A 21,478-nucleotide genomic window follows, 5' to 3' on the forward strand; every position below is an offset into this window, starting at 1 on the left:
CAAATTTGAACTACTAGGGACCTCTTTGAAAAATTCCTAGAACCTTCAAATCAACTGCAAATGGAGTGGGTCCAATTTCTAGGTGCTCTGAAAATTATCCCCTATTTATCTAGATATGGTTAACATTTTTCCATGCTATGCTTTTGTTGAATCAAATAAATAGCTCCTTTTTCCCATGTAAGTCGCCTTAGTAAATTCATGAGGAATTCATCCCAACTCCAAATCTAGTGAAACCACTTCCTAAATATTTCTAAAATAATGTCATGTTTAATAGGTGCATTCACTCTTTTTATAAAAATGTTTTCTGTAAACTTCTTAAAGGATCATTATTTCCTCCATTTCCACCATTCAGAAAGCCTCTTTGATCCAAATCCATTAGAGAAACTTGAGGAATTTTTCTCATGACCACAGGTGTCCATGAAAAATAAAACTCCTATTTTAGAAGACTTTTATTTCTCTTCTTGTTGTGTTGCTTATTGTGGTTGTTTCTGATGGTAGTTGACAAAGTAGACAAAGTGCTCAGAGTTGGACTAGAAGCTTAGGAAGACCTTGAAGACTTTGCTGAATGGGGTAAGCAGCCCTTTGACCATGACTATGAAAACATGTTATGCATGACATATGGCACCTTACTTCATTGCATTTTAATCATGACGAATCAGTGACCACCTTGGTGGGTTGCCTCCGATACTTTTCCAATTGATACTTGCACTAAGCATGACCCTACCTTCCTATGAGGGTTGTGCAGGTGGGAAGTAGTTAGGATCCTAAGTAGTGATATGCAAGTGGGATGGGAAAATGCATGGTGTCGTAAAGAAAATGATTTCATAGAATTTTGGAAAACCCCGTCGGGTGCCACTAATTCCCGAGGGAGATGGTGTTGAGCTAGGTAACCACTTGAGAAAGAAGTGGTGTACCAGAGCAACTTGTGTTTGTGTGTGTTTTCGGAAACGGATTAGATTTAAGATTTGCTGACCGTCCCAACCTTATATGTACGACCACGATTAGTTTTAAGATCTACTGGCCGTCCGAACCTTATATGTACGACCACGATACCCCTTCTGGAACATCGCTTTGTTAATTACCTTGGTCAATGCTAGCAGAGAGCCTGCATTACTAGTGGCGGGAGAGCCGAGTCACTCTCTCGATACGTGATCGTGCCTGGTAGTAGGGATGGCACCCGCATGGTATGGGTACGGGTGGAGCCTCCCCATACCCTTAGCCATCCCATCTGAGATTACCCATCACCCTTACCCACACCCGTCAACGGGTACAATTTTTTCTCATACCCGTTACCCGACGGGTAGACGGGTACCCGCGGGTAAAATTACCCATATTTGCAAAACATCAATTTAAACAACTTATAGTTATAAACTTCATTGTATCCTATAGTTTACAAAGATAGATTATAACTACAACACATTCTTATTGAACAACATCTTATAGTCATAAACAATAACACATAGGCATACACTTTCAGTTCACAAATTATTGACGTAGTGTAGATTGTAGAGATAATTTTGAGTTTACATAGATTTTATATGGATGCATGGGTATATGGGTATGGGTTATATGATCCCATACCCGTACCCGCTCTACCCGATGGCTTTTAGGTTTTCCTATTTATATACCCACGGGTAAATTTTTGTCCCATACCATTACCCTAATAGGGTTTTTACCCGTAGGGTACGTGGGTAATGGGTACCCATTGCCATCCCTACCTGGTAGGGCGACCATGGTTTTTTTTTCAGAGACACCTGGCACACCGTTGTGTCCCCTCAGGGATAGTACGATCTTGAGCGATTCTTGTATGATGTGCATCATGAGGACATGGTCCAACGAGTGGACTCTTTGTTTAGTGTCGCCAGAGGAAAGGCATTGTTTGACGGCTTACCTAGGGTATGTAATATACCACGAGTCGTGGATGACATGGAAGTTCCCCGAGTCTTGTGACTAAAGCACAGAATCTCTACAGAGTGTAAAACTATTTGAATAGATGTGTCCATATCATGGACAATTGGTGGTCCTTCTTAGACCATGTCCATATGTTTTCACAAAACTTGGTGTGTGTGTGTGTGTGTGTGTGAAAGATGATACTTGAGCTAAGTCACTTGATTTAACATGATGAGCGAACATGAGATGTGCAACCCCTTCTTACATTGATATTCGTAGCTTGTTCATATGGATATCTGCAACCTGTTGTTGCATGCTTTTACAAGTTGATTGCTCATATCATTGCACGAAAAATTAGCTTTATGAAACTTACCTACTTTGTGTTATTTCATGCATAGTTATTGCCTCATTCAAACATGGGTTGCTTGTGAGTACATTCAAAGTACTCATTGGCTTGCCACTGATTATATTTCAATAAGTTGCATATTCCAGGATCATAGAAGTTGTAGAATAGAATATAAACTCTTAACTATGAATATGAAAATAATAATACAATATGATTGCCTGTAGGGCATATTTCGAACACACCGGTCATTGTAACAACCCTGGGGCAAATCATCCAGCCCTTTGTAAAGTGAGGCAAATAATACAATCCCCTCGAAGGAAGAATCCTATCCAACCCCTCGTTCTCAAGTGAACCCACGATTGAGGAAACAGAATGGGAGAAGGGAAAGCAAAAAATATGTAGCATTAATCTGAGATTATTTGACATGGGAGCGCTTCCGAAAATTTGACATTTGCCCCTCCCACTCTGTACGTGCGTGTTACAGCCACCAACCGATGGATCCTCCATACACTTTCTATGGTTTTAGGTGGCTGCGGTTGGTAGTAATCATTGGGGCGATGTGATTTGGATGAGTGCGGATCTCTATGCGTCACTGCACGGGAAAACGTCACTACCTATGTGAGTAAGGCTGGCCATAGTGGGAGTAACTTAGGTGGTAACATATACTTGGAAGTAGCAAACATGCTGATGTGGCAGATAATAAAAGAAGAGAGAAATGGTTAGAGTAATATAGGTAGATACCATAACATGTTAAATGCTATACTACTATGTGTCATGCATGTCAATAAATAAGGCCATCTATGATACTAGTTTATGATACTATGCATTATGAAGGTAGTATCATATAATATTATCATATGCATGATACTACTATATGATACTTCTCACTATGATCAGCCTAAGGTAGTCTCTCGTTAATAAATTATGCCACACAATAATTGTTCTATGGTTTTCTGGTCGATAGTACGGTCTCACAATGGGTCTCACAATGGTGCCGGTTAAGAGCTCAGATAGCCTCCAAACCCACATTCCAAAAATAAAGCACACCATCTTATCTTTCTCCCTCTTAGGAAGACACCTCCAATTGTTCTCCTATTAATAGACGCTATGCTGGTCACCCGCAATTCTTCCACGCCGGAAGGAACGGCGGAGCCATTGGAGGTTGGCTTGAGGTGTATCTTGGCCTCATTGGGATCAAATTTTGGTGAGGCCATGACAGCATGCATTGCCATTTGTTCTTGGTTTTGAATGTTCATTTTCTCCAGGAATCCTGCTATCTTTTATCTCGCATTTGGGCTCAGCAATTAGAGGTATTTGCCATGATATCTTGTCTAACTATGAACGATGTTGACAACCAAAATGTATCAGAATCCCCAGTCAATATGAATTCTTGCACTATTTGTTCACTGTACCTTTCTTCAGGCCACTCCTTTCAAATGTTTGGTAAATGCTTTCCAATTTTTCTATTTTTTAAATTTCGAAGTTTGTGTTTTGGCATAACACCTAGTTTTGTGTATAGAAAGCATTGAGCTAAATTATGGCTCTTTAATCCACAAACTTCGCGAATAAATTTTCATGAATGACGTGGTTCTTGGTACCACGATTTGAATGGATATTATGTGGCCTTCTTTCGCCTTTTCAAGAGCAATTAGTTCGGCATTCCGTATTCTTGGTAGCTACCATGTGCAGATTCAGGGAATGAACCAAATGACGCCATTTTCAGTTTCTTACCATGCACCTTGTTTTACCTACATTTACATTATGTTTTGCATCTGAGATTGTTACTTTGCCTCCAGGCTGAAGGATAGATGATTCTGTGAGAGAAGAAAATGCGAGCCATTAGATTATAATCCTAGTGGTAATACCCTTTCCCTTTTTGATGTCATCTTCGTACCTTTCTTTCCTTCTAAATTTTTTATATTTCAGCGCAATTACACACTTCAGTAGGAAACACCTGAATTTTTTTTCTGGGTAAGAAACACCTCACTACAGTTACATAATTCAACACTCTTTCTACCGACATGTTTTTCTTGACCATTGGCCAACATATAAAATAAGTCAGCATTTTCTGAAGGACTTATTACGAACTTCTCGTTTATACATACAATCTTTTTATTTTTGAAAAGGAGGAACAAAGCCTCGTTCATACATACAATCTGGAGTCAAGTTAGTTTGTATTTTCGACGAAGGTTATACTCCCGACCCCAAAACATGATATAAAGTGGCGACACAATCCAAAACACAATCGGATAATAATTTACCCAAAAGGGCTCTCGCTTCGCTTTATATATAAATCAAACAACCACAATCACAACCAAGTTTCAACCAAGGTAGCAGCAAAATGCATACCACAACAGAGTGCAGAAATAAGAAATAGCTCAAGATTTTTTTTTACTGATGGCTCGACGTCAACAAGCCTTAAGAAAAAATGGGCACATGTCTCGAGGAAGATACATAGATCTAGTCTGGGTCAGGTGGCAGCGGATGGAGTGGAGGTGCCAAACGGAGGGCCAAGGATCTAAGACGTGTAGTGAGGGAATTGATGGCGCCTCGCTCCGGTCCACTCCTAAGTGACTTCAAGAGCCGCAAAAAAACCACATAGTATATAAATAGCATCAGTAGACCTTCGTAGGGAGCACCCTCAATAATAAAATTGTTAGGATCATTCACAATCCACATGAGCATCCTAATCCCAAGCCACCTAATGTGGCTAGACCCCACCGAGGAAGCTCGCAATACCTCATAGACATCGGGAAAGTTTGTATGGCACCACCCATCACCCAAAACCCCCCTAAAGCAACTCCACAGGAATTGAATCGTAGCACACATGAAGAAAATATCATTGGAGTTCTCGTCCATGTGGCGCAAAGGGCAAATACCATCCCTAGGGCAATTACATTCTGAATACCTGCAACCTTGAAGGCACCCGTCTGCGAATCCATTGCTAAAGGGACATCCTAATCCTTAATGGAAGTCCAATCGTCCAAAGCTGAGCAAGAGGCTCAGGTCGTGGGACGGACGCAATGGCCCAATCGGGTGATAATAAGATGACATGACTCGTGTACATAATAACATAATCTATATCCAAATAAACCTAGTCTCCAAGGTCACGATCTCTCACGACTCTGGAGGCCATCCCACAGCCGCCGCCGCCCTCCCCCCTCGGCGTCGTGGGAGGAGGCCTCAGGCCGAAGCCCCATGGCAGATAGCGATGAAGAGGGCGCATGTTGCTCCACTGAGCGCCTACTCCCTCAAATACACACTCCGCCTACATCCTCTCCTATGCTTTGGTTGGACATGTGTCGATGTCGCCTGGTGTGTCGACGACCACCTCTCGCTTCCATGCACCCCGAGCAGCGCGCGGCGTGTCAGGCTCTTGCTGGTCCCCGGTGTGGTGTAAGTGTGACATCATCATTGCGCTCATCCTCCTCCTCTCACCACGGTCGTCATCCACTGTGGTCACCACTTGTAACCCTATTCTGCTCTGGTTCTTGGCTAAGAATAAGATGCTCCTCTCCTCGTCCTGGCATCGACAATGGCAGCCCGCACCCGAGCATCGAGCCCCTGCCCTCTCAGATCCATCCCTCAATGCTCCACATCCACCCTCTCCCGCCGACCTTCATGACGGCGACGCCCCGGTGCACCGTTATCGTCCTTCACAGACTACCCCGTGCCCATGAGCGGCACTCCTCCACCCCTCACCTTGCCACTAGCTCTTTCCCAGTGGCGGGATCCACCACAACCTCACCTCGTGGTCACCTGTGGTAGCCCGAGCTATGTCGTTGCGCGCAACCTCTCCGACTCCGGCTCCTATGAGCGCTCTTCGTATCTACGTCCCCTTGCGACATACACTTTGCTGTCATGAACTTGTTCAGCTCATCGGGGCACATGACCTCCCCGCGCGACCGCGGGCAGTGGAGGCAACATGCCTCTCGTGCTGGCCTCAATATCCGCCCTATGATCCTTCCTCCTGCTCCGTCTTTGCTGGATTTGAGTCGCTCGGTGTGCAAGCCCATGTTGCGCCTCACGGTGCCTGCTGCACGGCGGGCTGAGTTGCGGCCGCTGCCCTCACGGTGATCCTTGTCGTCCTGGGTCGTGCTCGCCTCTCTGGCCTTGCTACCTACTACCAATAACGCATGGTTGGCACCCATGGCATTCGATGCAGGCTCTTTGGAAGGGGATGCTGAACCTTGTGTTGCTCTGACTCCTGGAGAAATCGGTCTGCTATTGCTTAGATTACTTGTGACCCCTCATGTTCATGCGTTCTTCTTGGCAACCCGATAATCTCCTCTTATCGCAATGAGAGCTTCCCCGCAACAGTCCGTCTGAACTCTGCGTGGATCCATTGTTCTCACAAACTTGTGGTTGTGAATGTCCTCCAGTGTGTCGTCGTTGTTGGCTTTTAAATCGTAGATCAAAACACCCAGGAGCACCACGTATGTGTACGTAGAAAGCTAACTCGAAGAAGCACACTAGCAGCTTGATCGATTAGCCCTTGTACACACGTATGTGCAACTAGCCAAAGACTTGCGTATGAATACGCTTCAGCCGGCTAGCTTCGGTTGATTGGATCAATCATGTGGCAACGGATCAACTCGGCTCTCTCAACAAGAACGTAAAAACGCGAAGGCACTGAATCGTTAATGGCCACAGGCTCGTGTGTAGCCTGTCGTAATACTTTGTATTGCTTTGCTATCTGATCTGATGTTACAAGCACCACCCCTAGGGTGCCTTTTATACACATCCATAAGGGAATATGAAAATAGACTAGAACTAGGTATCCTAATACTACTAGGACTTGGTTTGCCTTTTTTTTCCTAATCCTATGTGTACACGGCAACATGATTAACTCACATTCATCCCCTAATCACGATGTCCTTACTTCCGACCTGGGTCCCAAACACAATTGCTGCTTCTCATAACTGTTATCATCGGCATGGCCTTTGCCGTCCCTTGGAGCATTTCATGGACCGTCTTTACTATCGTCGGCTCGTCCGTAGCTTGATGACAACACTCCTTTTTGGTCATGTCTTCAATCTTCACCTCTTCTTTGGTGCTTTGTAGACTGCCTTCGGATCATCGAAGGCACACCTTTTGAACCCGAGCGTGATCATACTTTGGTCTAACTTTGAATTCCAAGCTCTTGGCGCTTGCATCAACCCGTAAAGTGCCTTCTTGAGCTTGTCAACTTCCGCTTGTTCGTATTTCTTCTCGTAGCTGAGGGGTTGTTCTACGCGCACTTCTTCTGTGAGATCACTGTTGAGGAAAGCGGATTTAACATCCATATGATGAACCTTCCAATCCTCTTGTGCTGTCAAAGCTAGGAGCACTCTCACCGTCTCGAGTCGAGCAACCGGTGCAAACACCTCATCATAGTCAACTCCTTGATGTTGTACGTAGCCCTTCGCAACAAGTCTTGCTTTGTACTTCACAGTGACACCCTCTGTGTCCTTCTTTAACTTGTAAACCCACTTCAAACCTATCGCCTTTTGGTTTGGAGATCGGGTTACCAAAGTCCACGTGCCATTGCTCTCAATCGCCTTGATCTCCTCATCCATGGGGCGTGTCCAACTACGGCTTTTGCCCGCCTCTACAAAGTTCGTCGGCTCCTCAACTCCGAACAAACATAGTCCGGAGTACTCGAGCGTAACTGGCTTTGTGTACTTGTAGACTTTCTTGAGGGTCTTGTAGCCACGAGGCCCTGAGGAGTCCGTTGTGGCTTGCGAAGGAGGCGACACAAATTGTATCGGTGTTGATGCACTTGAGGAAGATGACTGAGACCCGGGCATGTCATCGACATCCGCGTCGTCGGCGTAGTCGTCAAGACCGTGACCATCATCTTGATTGTCGTCGTCACTATGCGCCTCGTTGTCGATGTTGTCGTCAAGATCTCCGCCCGTGCCATGTGCGTCGTTGTCGCTATCTCCTTGCGACCTATGTGCGTCGTCGTCGGTGTTGGCACCATGATGATCACTACCATTGTGGTCACCTTGGTTGGGCGTCTTGCCAACCACGTGGACATCCTCCCCTGCATCATCATCAGTTGGAAATTCAACCTTGAATATGTTACCGTTTGGAGCACTGTCGGCTGCTGCACTCCAATTCCACGCTTTGTTTTCTTCAAACACGACGTCGCGTGAAATCCGTAGACGCTTGGTTTGTGGATCATAGAAGCGGTATGCCTTGGTGCCGAAACTCCTCTCGTATCCGATGAACACCATCTTGGTGCTACGATCAGCAAGCTTTGAGAGGTGCAGCTCCGCCGTCTTCACATGTGCCACGCACCCGAACGTCCGTAGATGAGACACATTCGGCTTACGTCTGTAAATTGATTCATACAGAGTCTTGCCGATCACCGCCTTCGTTGGAGCCTGGTTGAGAAGATAGACTGTCGTCGAGAGAACTTCTCCCCAAAAGGTGCCCGACAGGTTCTTGCTCTTGTGTAAACTCCTTGCCATGTCAACGACGGTTCGATTGCGCCTTTCAACGACCCCGTATGCTGTGGTGTATAAGGTGACGTGAGGAACCTTTTTATGCCAATCTTCTCGCAGTAGTCGTTGAACTCGTTCGACGTAAACTCTCCGTCGTGATCTGTCCGTAGAGCGTGAACCTTCAACTTGTGTTCCATCTCCGTTGCAGCCTTTAGCTTCTTGAATGCTTCAAAACGCCTCATCTTTAGATCGTAGGAGAATGACCCACATATATCTCGAGTAGTCATCTACCATAAGGAAGAAGTACTTCTTTCCTCCGTGAGTTGCCGGGGTGATAGGGCCACATAGATCACCATGGAGCAGCTCGAGTGCATCACTTGCACGATAGGTAGGCTGAGCAGGGAATGTCGTGTGGTGCTGTTTTCCAACCAAGCACCCGTCACATACTCGATCAGCATGGTCGATAACTGGCATCCCGGATACCATCTCCATCTTTGACATCTTCTTCAAGGCGTAGAAGTTAACATGTCCAAATCTGGCATGCCATAACCACGAATCATCATCACTCTTGCCGAGCCAACACTCCGGTTGAGATTGATCAAGGTTGAGGATATAGAGCCTCTTCCGTGTGCGAGTAACACGAGCTAGCACATTTAGGAGGTTGTCGAAGATCGTCATCACTCCATTCTCGATACACACCTTGCATCCATTCTCGTCAAGATTCCCAATAGAGATGATCTTGTTACGAAGCCGTGGGATGTAGTACACTCCGGTGAGTATGCGATGTTCGCCTGTGAGACCCTCGAAGAGGACAAATCCTTGCCACAAATCTCCACATTTGAACCATCACCAAACTTGACCGAGCCTTCAACATCATATTCCAGCTCGAGAAATTTCTTCTTGCATCCCGTCATGTGGTTACTGGCACCCGTGTCGAGATACCACGACACGTTGTGATCCCCGGATAACTTAGGTGTCACATTCTTCTCATGAAGTAGCACCTTCCGGCTTGGTTTCACAACCACTGGTTCAGCGAGATCACAAACTTCGGCCATCAGAAGACCTGGACCTTCGTCTTCCTCCTTTGCCAAATTTGCATTAATCTCTCGCTTGTCAGGCTCCGGACAATCCTTTGCAAAGTGACCCATCTCGTTGCAGTTATAGCACTTGACCTCGGACATATCCAAGTTTCGTTGCTTCCGCCCTTTAGATCGGTCAGCCTTACCATGACCTTGTAGCTTGCCTTCTCTAGTTTGTCCACCGTGCGTTACGTTGCTTGAGCCTTCGTTGCCATCACGCCTTCCTTTGCTACTTGGGGACTCCCAATCTGCATGCGAGTACATGAGTTGGTCACTACCTCCTCCATTGCCTTTCCGACAGCCATGAGCATTCTCTTCTCAAGTCCGCAGGCATCCGATCGCCTTCGTTATGGTCATGTCGTCGATGTCGTAAAGCTGCTTGAGCGTGTCGATGATGTACGTGAATTTGTCAGTCACCGAACTGAAAAATTTCTTCACAATCTCGGTCTCCTCGAGCTTTGCACCAAGCGCGTGGATCTCTCCCACCAAAGTAGTAAGACGCATGGCGTAGTCGTTCACCGATTCAGTTTCCTCCATCTGCAACTTGTGAAATTGGCGCTTCAGCACTTGTGCCCGAGCCTTGGTGACGCGATCTTCTCCGATCCTCATCTCCTTGAGTGCGTTCCATGCCTCTCTTGCCGTCTCGAACTCCACCAATATCATCAGCATGGAATCCGGCACGGACCGAGCTATGGCGGCCATGGCACCTTCGTCGGACTCGTCATCGACGTCGTCGTCCGTGATTGCCTGGCACACTCGGAGGGTTTGGAGAATAGTCTTCATCTTCACCGCCCACACACCATAGTTGGCGTCGGTGAGCATCGGGTACTGGATGGGGATGTTGCGATGCGCCTCGACGTTGGCGCCGCCCATTTCCCCACCACTGGTCGCTGACTTGCCGTCCTTCTTCACCTTGCCGCCGTTCTTGTTCGCCTTGGCACCGCCCTTGCCGGACTTGACCGACTCAGCATCGCTGTCCGTCATCGTAGATCGTCGAGGCTCTAGATACCAATTGTTGGCTTTTAAACCGTAGATCAAAACACCCAGGAGCACCATGTATGTGTACATGCAAAGCTAACTCGAACAAGCACACTAGCAGCTTGATCGATTAGCCCTTGTACACACGTACGTGAAACTAGCCAGAGACTTGCGTATGAATACGCTTCAGCCGGCTAGCTTCGGTTGATTGGATCAATCATGCGGCAACGGATCAACTCGGCTCTCTCAACAAGAACGTAAAAACGCAAAGGCACTGAATCGTTGATGGCCACAGGCTCGTGTCGAGCCTATCGTAATACTTTGTATTGCTTTTCTATCTGATCTGTTGTTACAAGCACCACCCCTAAGGTGTCTTTTATACACATCCACAAGGGACTATGGAAATAGATTAGGACTAGGTATCCTAATAATACTAGGACTTGGTTTGGTTTTTTTCCTAATCTTATGTGTACAAGGCAACGTGATTAACTCAGAGTGGTCTATGACTAGCCTTGGTTGATACATTTTCTTCGAAAGCCTTTCTGTGATCATTGTCACTACCAATATTTTGGATACCGAATGACCAAATTTTCTCGTGGGGGGGGGTAGAGATTCTCGGTTACCACGGTTACCGAGAAATACCGAATACATTTCGAACGAAATTTATAATGCAATTTTGAATTAATTTTTGAAAACTATAAATACATAAGACTTGAACATTGATAACATTTCTAAGATGCCGCTCTATTTGACTAGAACTCTAGCTTTTAAATTCAAAAATTTCAAAATATTCGAAATTCTTTGCTCGGGATACATGTTTCTCGTGGGGCGGCGAGAAACCCGGTTACCGCCCGGTAACCGGGTTTCTCGGGCGGTACCCAAAACAGAGGTCACTACTCGATTACTTCCCACCAACTAACAACCTCCCGGTGGTCAATTGGCATTCTCTCTGTGCATGCTAATTGAACCGGCGTCTCCCCCTCCATCATCCTCACCTCGCCATGGGCAAGACCACCCTAATGTTGGGTCCTCGATGGCTAGGGGTTGGCGATGGTGCAGCTCCTTGGAAGTGGAACCCTGTGTTATTCTATGTGAGTGATTTTGATGTTGCTGTTGTTCGCACGGATGGAGCTAGCTGCCGGCGACCTCGGGTAGCTGTCCGGTCTGCTCTAGCAATTTTTTCACTAAATAGTACTCCCTTCATACCTAAATATAAGTCTTTTAAGATATTTTACTAGGTGTCTACATACGGAGCAAAATAAATGAATATATACTCTAAAGTATGTCTATATACATCCGTATGTAGTCCATTAGTTGAATATCTAGTAAGACTTATATTTAGGAACGGAGGGAATACAAATAAGCCATGTACTAATTACTCTGGCAAATGTTGGACACGTCACCATGTATAGACTTTGCCCCGGGCCCTTGAGCTGGCTGGCTCCACCACTGGATGTTCATGTGCTCTCATGGCAACCTTAGAGTTTGTCACCTTAGTATCCTGCTAGTGATTCCTTGTAGATAGTTCTGCATAACTTGTGTTGCTCCACCCAACCACCTTTTTTTTAGGTTGTTGGTCTTTGCTATGTATTGTAACTATGCATGGAACGATGATGCCTCTGACATGAGAACGACATCAAAGATGCTGCCATCGTTCGCCATGACTGTACTCGGCGTGATTTTCATCTGTAGTTGCACCACCAGGCGTGCGCCGCCGACGTTGTTGGTCCCTTCAACCGGAGCAAACTCCAAAATGATGCCCTGAAGAGGGACCACGACGTAAAATCACTGTCATCGCTCGATCCCAAGGAGATCTAGTGTTTCCCCCAGAGTTGCCCGCGCTCACATGGATCAGACAAGAGTAAAATCCTGACGTATCCGCCCAGCTGTCGACGTGTCGCACCCGCCACCGCGCCGACTGCATTCTAGGGACCAAGACCCTCACGTGGGCCCAAATTCGACCGCGCCGTCGTTGGCCGATCTGATCACGTCGCCACCGTCCCTGACGAGCACGTCGCACCAGAACGCAAAGTCGTCTGCCGCGGAGGAACGTATTTGCCGGAGCACCGCCAACACCCGTCATGACGTCCAACCGAACGTGAAGCCGTCTGCCACGGAGGAACGGATTTCCCGGAGCACCACCATCACCCGTCACAACGTCCAACCGAACGCCACGCTCCGGCCGGGGAGCACCGGCCCGCGCCAGCCCCACACGAGCGAGAGTACCCCGAGTCCCCGTCGCTGCCGGTGATGGCAAGGCTTCGCCTGGCCGCGCCCTTGGGCGGCGGCGAGGGAGGAGGAGGGGGAGAAGCGGATTCCGGCCGATAAGATCTGGGGCCTCCCGGCCGCCTCACGGTAGGCGGCTCGGGAGGAGCGGTTGTTTCACGGGCTATCTATATACTACTTCGCGAGGTACTTCAAGCTGGATCATTTCCTCGGATATCAATGTATAGTTTTTTGATTTGTTTTTCCCTATAAAATAGATCAAGGTTTTCGATCCGGTTTTCCTCATAAACCACCTCATATTCAGGTTGGGATTCCTCCCCCTTTGACATGTAAAAAGAACATATCATACAACCTAAGTACTCTTTTTTGGCGCAGAATCATTGGATATATTATTCCAGAGTGACAAAATTACATGGAGGGGTTGCCTAAGCCAAGAAGCTGTACTATCCCCACTCCGACCAAAATTTACTAAACAATCTGTAACTCTATTTTATCCCCACTCCGACCAAAATGCGGCATACGGGTAAGAAAGAAAAATATGGTTAACCGTTTCCTATTAGCCACAAGAATACATCCTTATCATCTACTCCCTCCTTCCAAAAATACTTGTCATAGAAATGAATGTATCTAGATGTATTTCAGTTCTAGATACATTCATTTTTATTAATTTGTACAACAAGTAATTGCGGACGGAGGGAGTATGTTTTAAGGAAGATTAAATCAGCATATATGGATTCAATGGAGAAACCCCGGAAGTATGCACCTTCCATCGGAATATGTCGAGTTCATCAGATAAGTTAACCGTTGTCTACCCATGCATTGAAGTAGTACGATACTCATTTCCGATCGCTCGTGCATCTCGGTTAGATATGACACAATTTTCTGAGCAGTGGTTATTAATCTCTGGTTGTCTATACAATAATTAAATTGAATTAATAGAATGGACTCAGAGAAAGTTATGCATAATATAACTTATTGCTTTTTTATATATAACTGTGCTCCGTTCTAGCTTGTCTGGCACTAGTTTATGCTTTAAAAACAGAAGTTTTTTATAACCCTGATCATGAAGAATGTATATATAATGAAGTCCATATAAATAGTGATGAACTATGCGACTAAAATTGGGGAAGTACATATTACAGAAAATAAAACTGGTGTTGCTAAACGGTGCACAGGTTGAACAGATGAATTAAGACTATTGTAAGGTGAATACTGAAACAAGTAGTAATGGAGCCTTTCACCAAGCTGGCAGAGAATGAGACTGCTCAGTTACAGAGAGCAGTATTTGCCCAGTACATTATGATGAAAAAACTATTCATGGAGCTAGAAGAGGAAAGGGAAGCTTCATCAAGTGCTGCAAGCGCGGCCTTGTCAATGATTAGAAAACTTCAGAAAGAAAAGGAGGCAGAGAGAATGGAAGCATGTCAGTATAGAAGAATGGCTGAAGAAAGGATGAATCATAGTGACAAAGCTCTAGAGATCGTGAAAGAAGTCATGCAGCAGAAGGAACTGGAGATCTATTATCTCAGGAACCAACTGCAGGTGTATAAACAAAGGTTACTAGGTGTTGGTATCGATGATTGTGATATTGCAGATGAGACAATAACAAAAAATATACCTTTGTTTGGAAGCAGAGATGTAGAGAATCTTTGTTATACCATCAAAAGGAATTTCTCTCTTCCAACTTTTCAGTTGAGTAAACGCTTTGCTGAAATGGGCATGAACAAAAACAATGGATCGATTGCGTCAACAAGGAGCAGGCTAAGTGTTTACATGCACAATTCTAGTGAAAATGAACTGCAACAAGTTTCCAGCGAACTGAAAGCCATAGGTTCCAAGGAAAGCTTACCAGCAGATATGGACAGTACTGAAAAGCATGGAGAAGAACCAAAACCTTCAAGCAACAGTAGCAGTACTGAACACTCTTATCCATCGGAAGGGTCTTCTCCTTCTTCCTCGTTCTTAATGGAGGGTCATCATACAGATATATGCAGTCAAAGAGCAACACTGGTTGGGAAAGATGTCCAAGACACGCTACATCCTGATCCACTCGAGTCAATGCGTCCAGACAATGAAATGGATAAAACTGCAGCTCATCATATAGGTCATGTTGACACATTCAAACATCCAGAACTAAGCAAGGCGCCAGCAGAATACTCATGTACTCCTAATAAACATGGCATCAACACAAAGGAATCTGAAATGCCTCACGCGGTTACTCTGAAAGATAAAGGGTCCCATGTGCTTTCGAAGTTTTCAGCGACACGAAAAGTTGGCTCCATGAATAACGTTGACAGACATGTCCGTGTAACTGCGGGGAGTTCTACGCCACGAGCTGGAATTGAGAGAACAAGATCAAGGCTGAAGCGTGTTCAAAGTGAAAAGATGATTGAGCTAAATGATCCTAAGAAGAACAAGGAGCAGATCATAATGCTCAAGGAGGTATACGAGCAGCTTAACATGATAGAAGCACACATGAGACCTTCCAGTTCACAGGAGACCCCTAGAAATGACCAGTCGTTGGATTCCGTTATGGAGGTACTTCTCTTACTGGATTTAAACTTTATTTTTTTACATTTCTTTGTCCAAGTTTCTCAGAAAACGTTGTATTATTCGGGTCTAGTTCTGTTCATAGACTGTTGAATTAGTTACATGAACCAAAAAAGGACCACCATTATCTTACAGGAAAATAAAAGGCGTGATCTGTTGGCATTAAATCTAACAACTACTATTCTCAAAAAAAAAAAATCTAATAACTACCATCAGTATCCTTTTTACAGTACAATAATATGAGTGATCCCTACATCCTGCATTCCTCAGCATAACTTTCGACAGACTGTAAATTCTGCACTGCTAAATGTGTAGAACGGCAAGTGATTCTAACCTAAAGATACAAAATATTCCCATAAATAAAATTTAGAACATAAAACTGAAATTCTTTGAAAGTACAGACATGGAGAGAGTTCTGATTCTACACAATAGTGATCACTATGTTGTCGTGTATGATGTTGCCTTTTTATTCTACACACCGGTAACCATTATATTTTTCCCGTATAAAGTTTCCTTTTCTTCGTCTACACACCGGTGACCATCACATTTTCGCTTACAAATTTGCCTTCTCTAACCATGAATACTTTCAACAGGCGGCTCTGTCCTTCTCCATATAGTCCAGCAATTCAAGTTCTGATGTAGCTTGAAGGTATAAGCCTAAAAGGTCATTGTGTTTGCTTGCTTTTCAAGATCGTCTTGGAACAAAGACAATTTTTGGTATTAGGTATCTGAATTTCTCCGTCACATCAAACTGAGGTGTAATCTGAAGAAGTTCAGCACAAACTCGAGTCATAACATTTGTATATACGCTACCTGAAATGTGTGCAGTCGACACCTAGCAACTCATTTTTGAAGAAATGTGGGCACTGAGTCCTGCTGACCTGATGCCCACCCTAACATACCGGTGTAATGTTTTGGACATTTCATCTTTTTAGGATCCTTGGATTGAAGCAGGCTGCATCCCAAGCAACTAGCAGCCTCTGGTCGTGGGCTGGCGCAAGAGAATTGTAGAACTTCTATATCTTATAACTAGTATTGATGACTGTTTTTTTTTGGAAAAGGAGGCTAAGACCCCCGACCTCTGCATCAATCGATGCATACAGCCATCTTTATTACTTATTCAACAAAGGTCTGACAAGAACATACATCAAGCCACCCGAAACTCCCACTCACACCTACAAAACGCGATAATGTGGAGTGCTCTCACTCCTCATATCTAAAACTGGTGTCGTCGTCGATCCATCCACATAACGTATCGGAACTAACAGTTGGTGCAGCAGAACTAAAGCGTACACCACATGCACACGTTTTAGAAGCCGCCATCATCATCGAACCGTTGACCCATCTTCAAGAGAGAAATCCGCTTCATCCATGCCAGTACGGCCATCCGTCGACGCCACCACGGCGCCCAACGGCGCCACCTCCCTGCACTCATCCATCCAGACGCGATGACTCTGTAAGATCTATCGTGCGTAGCACCTGCCGAACAGGCATGACAAAGCGTAGCACCTGTCGGCCAGGCATGACCTGACATCACCACCGAAGCTCCGTGCAGGACGAAGACGCTCCACCTCCTGCCTCTATCTTTCAAAGCTGCTCCATAAATGATGCTCCCTAGAGAGGAACGACACCGCAATGCTGCCATTGTCCGATATGGAAAACCAGATCCTAGGGTTTCCCTTGGAGCAGCACGAGTGGATCGACCTCCCTGCGCTCCTCCATCCAGACGCGAAGACTCTGTATGACCTGTCATGCGTAGCACCTGCCAAACAGGCATGGCAAAGCGTAGCACCTGTCGGCCAGGCATGACCTGACATCACCACCGAGGCTCCGTGCAGGACGAAGACCCTCCACCTCCTGCCTCTGTCTTCCAGCTCTGCTCCACAAACGATGCTCCCTAGAGAGGAACGACACTGCAATGCCGCCATCGTCCGATCTGGAAAACCAGATCCTAGGGTTTCCCCTAGAGTAGCACGAGTGGATCGACAATAGTTACAGGACGAAGCGTTCATCAAGGTAACGACGCAGAACGCCACCATCGTCCGCCATCGGCTCGGTTTTCATCGGCAACTATGTCCCCCCGACGCGCAGTCGGTACCCCGACGGAGGGGACGCCGCCACCACTCGGATCCAGGTTAGCCGTCGCCACCGCCAATACCGGATCCGGGCTGAACACCGCCGCGGCCATCCGCCGACGCCCCGCATCGCCCCTCTGGCAGCTCGCCGTCTCCAACCCGATCCAGATCAGGGACGAGGGGATCCACCACCACCGACCAGCCCCGCCACCACAGCTCTGCCCAACACGTGGCTTGAGCTCAGCCGCCGCGGAAACAGCGCCGGAGAGCTGCCACGCCGCGACGGCCGAAGCTAGGGCCGCATCCCACCATGGCCGCCCTGTCCCGCTCCAGAGCTGCCGTGTGAGGAGCCGATGAGTGCCCCGCCGCCGTCGCCGGGGGCCAGGCTTTGCCCGGCCGCGCCCTGTGGCGGCGGCGAGGAAGGGGAGCGGGGAGGGGAGCGCTCCTGGCAGCGGCGGCGTAGACGCCCTCCCCGTCGCAGGCGGGGAGACGAGGGAGGGGACGGGATTTTCTCCTAGACTTGCTACTGTAAATGCTAAAAAAATCGTGTATACAAGAAACCAAAAGGCCAAGGTGCACGTGATAGCATGATAGCATCTCAAGGTATGCTAAAAGTAGTGCCAAATGAACTGCTACGATAGCAGCAGCATTTCCGAAGGAACCAGCCAAATCTTCTATGTGCTTTATAGAATGCTGGAATAAGTAGCTTGCCTAAGGGAGCAAAGCTTGGTACCTGTTTCACGGTGCCTCTTGACCTTAGTAAAGAAAAGATGCAGGCCAAAACTAGCTCTTATCGATGTTTGTCTTTTGTCATTTGATCAAGCTCTTCCTTGAGTTCTTTTTTCTCCTTTCAAATGCAGTTGGTTCTTGACTTGTACATTCCAAGATCGTCTTTTTCATGATTTTGGTTAAATTGCACTCTCACTTTCAATATCTCATAATTGCAGTACAAAAGCAACTAAAAAGCGATGGTCAAAGTTGCTAGAGTAAGGGCATCTCCAATGTCGTGCATCAAATCGGGCACACCAAACATCTAGAGACACATCTGGACGTGCCCGCGAACAGCTGTAGTGGAGCCGGTTGTACAACCCGGTTAACAAAATGTGCACCCCGGGTCCGCCCCCTCCATTTGACATGCATATGTAGATCAATATCAATTTAGCATATGTATAACTAGATGCAAACATATGCAATCACAAGCAAAAAAAACACCAGACGCTCAACAAGTTTTACTTCTAACCAATCCCAAAATATGGCAGTCTGGCCATCAATGGGTGATCGTCGAGATCGGAGAACAGAGAGATCTCCTAGATTGTTTGGCGAAGGGTTAAAACACTCCATTCACTTTAAAGACTGACACATTCTTTGGCGAGGTGTAACACCATACTCCTTCCGTTTGTGTTCTTGCTTGTATATGAGGAGCTCGTATGCTTACAGTGGGTGGAATGTGCACCTGGTGTTCTCATGGGGATCCGCCCTTTAGAAGGCCTCCTTTGCGGCTCATATACTGCAAGGAAGGTTACACTATTGGTCCAAAGATGCTGACAGCAACCCATAGCAAACTGACGTCGTCCGCACGTTACAGAGGTGATCCACTGGGGACCGGCCCTGCAGAGAGGTTGTCCTTGGAAGTGACATCCTTCTGACACACATTTAAGACTAACCTACCTGCCCCTTGAGGCTTTCAACTACACGTCCTTCCACATGGGCCACGGCAAGCCAACACGCCCCTCCCACTATCATGTGCCCCTATGACATGAGCTGTGTGGCGTTGGCTCCCTCGACGTGCATCGGTCGTCCTTGGTGGTGACAGGCTGCGCCAATTGGTATCCATGCTATGGGAGATGGGTGCTCAGGGAGAAGCCTCCGAGTGCCGCCCAACACGCTTATCTAGACCTTAATCTTTGTGGTGCTGAGACTCACTCTGCTTGATAGCCCTAGGGGACCATGTTTCCTCCCGCACCGGCAGTAGCCCCAGCTCCGCCACCTAGACCTGGTCCTATTGATGGGATGCGATGGGGGGGGGGCGGGCTTTGTGTGAGAGGTTGATGTAGGCACCAGCCCATTCGTGCGGAGCTACATGGGACAGGGCACCTCCACGGCCCCCGTGCTACCCGAAAGCCCCCGCCAACCTTCTCCAATAGCGAGCGTGGTAACAATAATGGTTGACACGTCTCCGTCGTATCTACTTTTCCGAACTCTTTTGCCCTTGTTTTGGACTCTAATTTGCATGATTTGAATGGAACTAACCCGGAATAACGTTGTTTTCAGCAGAATTGCCATGGTGTTGTTTTTGCGCAGAAATAAAAGTTCTCGGAATGACCTGCAAATTTACGGAGAATTTTTGTGGAATTTATGAAAAATACTAGCGCAAGAATCAACGGAGAAAGTGGAGCTGTGAGCCCACAAGCCCACCAGGCACGGGCCCCCTCAGCCGCGCCTGGCAGGCTTGTGGGGCACACAACGCTCCACCGCCTCCAAATCCAGCTCTATTTAGTCCGTTTCGTCCGGAAAAAAACAAGGAGAAGAGTTTATCGCGTTTTACGATACAGAGGCGCCGCCACCTCCTGTTCTTCATCTGGAGGGCAGATCTCGAGTCCGTTCTGGGCTCCGGAGAGGGGAAATCGTCGCCATCATTATCACCAACCTTCCTTTATCGCCAATTCCATGATGCTCTTCACCGTTCGTGAGTAATCTCATCGTAGGCTTGCTGGACGGTGATGGGTTGGATGAGATCTATCATGTAATCGAGTTAGTTTTGACAGGGATTGATCCCTAGTATCCACTATATTCTGGGATTGATGTTGCTACTACTTCGCCATGCTTAATGCTTGTCACTAGGGTCCGAGTGCCATGATTTCAAATGTGAACCTATTATGTTGTCGCCAATATATGTGTGTTCTTGATCCTATCTCGCAAGTTGTAGTCACCTACTATGTGTTATGACCCGGCAACCCCGGGGTGACAATAGCTGGAACCACTCCCGGAGATGACCATAGTATGAGGAGTTCATGTATTCACCAAGTGTTAATGCGTTGGTCAGGTTCTTTATTAAAAGGAGAACCTTAATATCCCGTAGTTTCCATTAGGACCCCACTGCCACGGGAGGGATGGACAATAGATGTCATGCAAGTTCTTTTCCCTAAGCACGTATGACTACATACGGAATACATGCCTACATTAGATTGACGAACTGGAGCTAGTTACATATCTCTCCGTGTTATAACTGTTGCTTGATGAATAGGATCCGGCATAATCATCCATCACTGATCCAATGCCTACGAGTCTTTTCCTACTGGTCCTTGCTACGTTAATTTGCCGCTACTGCTGTCACTGTTGTGTCACGCCCAAGATTCGACCCTATCCTCATTTTGGCACGAAGGCCTCGTGAGGGATAGAAGCGCATCTCGTCGTGTCGCAAGAATGGATATCGTTACAAGTACTGAAAAGAAGATATATATTTAGAATTGGCTTACACTCGCCACAAGCTACATCAGAGTCACATCAGTACATTACATAATCATCAAGAGTAAGAGCAGGGTCCGACTACGGACGAAAACAAACGAGAAAAATAAGAACGACGTCCATCCTTGCTATCCCAGGCTGCCGGCCTGGAACCCATCCTAGATCGATGATGAAGAAGAAGAAGAAGCAACTCCAAATGAAAAATCAACGCTCTCGTGTCAAGTAACCTTTACCTGTACCTCCAACTGGTGTTGTAGTAATCTGTGAGCCACAAGGGACTCAGCAATCTCATTTCCAAAGGTATGAAGACTAGCAAAGCTTAATGGGTGAGGCATGGTTAAGTGGTGAGGTTGCAACAGCGGCTAAGCATATATTTATGGTGGCTAACTTACGAGTACAAGAAAATAAGAGAGGGAAGATCTACGCATAACGGACGTG

At 46.6% G+C, this 21,478-nt stretch overlaps 1 protein-coding gene across 2 annotated transcripts; it reads left to right on the forward strand.

The window, feature by feature from the left end:
- Window positions 1–3,369: 3,369 nt before the first annotated feature.
- On the forward strand, window positions 3,370–16,556 carry LOC123412861. Of its 2 annotated transcripts, none has more exons than XM_045105807.1 (4): window positions 3,370–3,440; window positions 4,033–4,094; window positions 14,126–15,488; window positions 16,094–16,556. In XM_045105807.1, exons 3-4 carry the CDS (start codon window positions 14,178–14,180, stop codon window positions 16,115–16,117), a joined length of 1,335 nt encoding a protein of 444 aa, XP_044961742.1. In that variant the 5' UTR covers window positions 3,370–3,440; window positions 4,033–4,094; window positions 14,126–14,177; the 3' UTR covers window positions 16,118–16,556. The 2 variants fall into 2 exon arrangements, with proteins under 2 accessions (XP_044961742.1, XP_044961741.1); XM_045105806.1 differs by having other exon boundaries at window positions 3,391–3,546.
- Window positions 16,557–21,478: the final 4,922 nt, after the last annotated feature.

The sequence above is a fragment of the Hordeum vulgare genome, chromosome 7H (genome assembly GCF_904849725.1).
Source record: "Hordeum vulgare subsp. vulgare chromosome 7H, MorexV3_pseudomolecules_assembly, whole genome shotgun sequence".
Lineage (NCBI taxonomy): Eukaryota > Viridiplantae > Streptophyta > Magnoliopsida > Poales > Poaceae > Hordeum > Hordeum vulgare.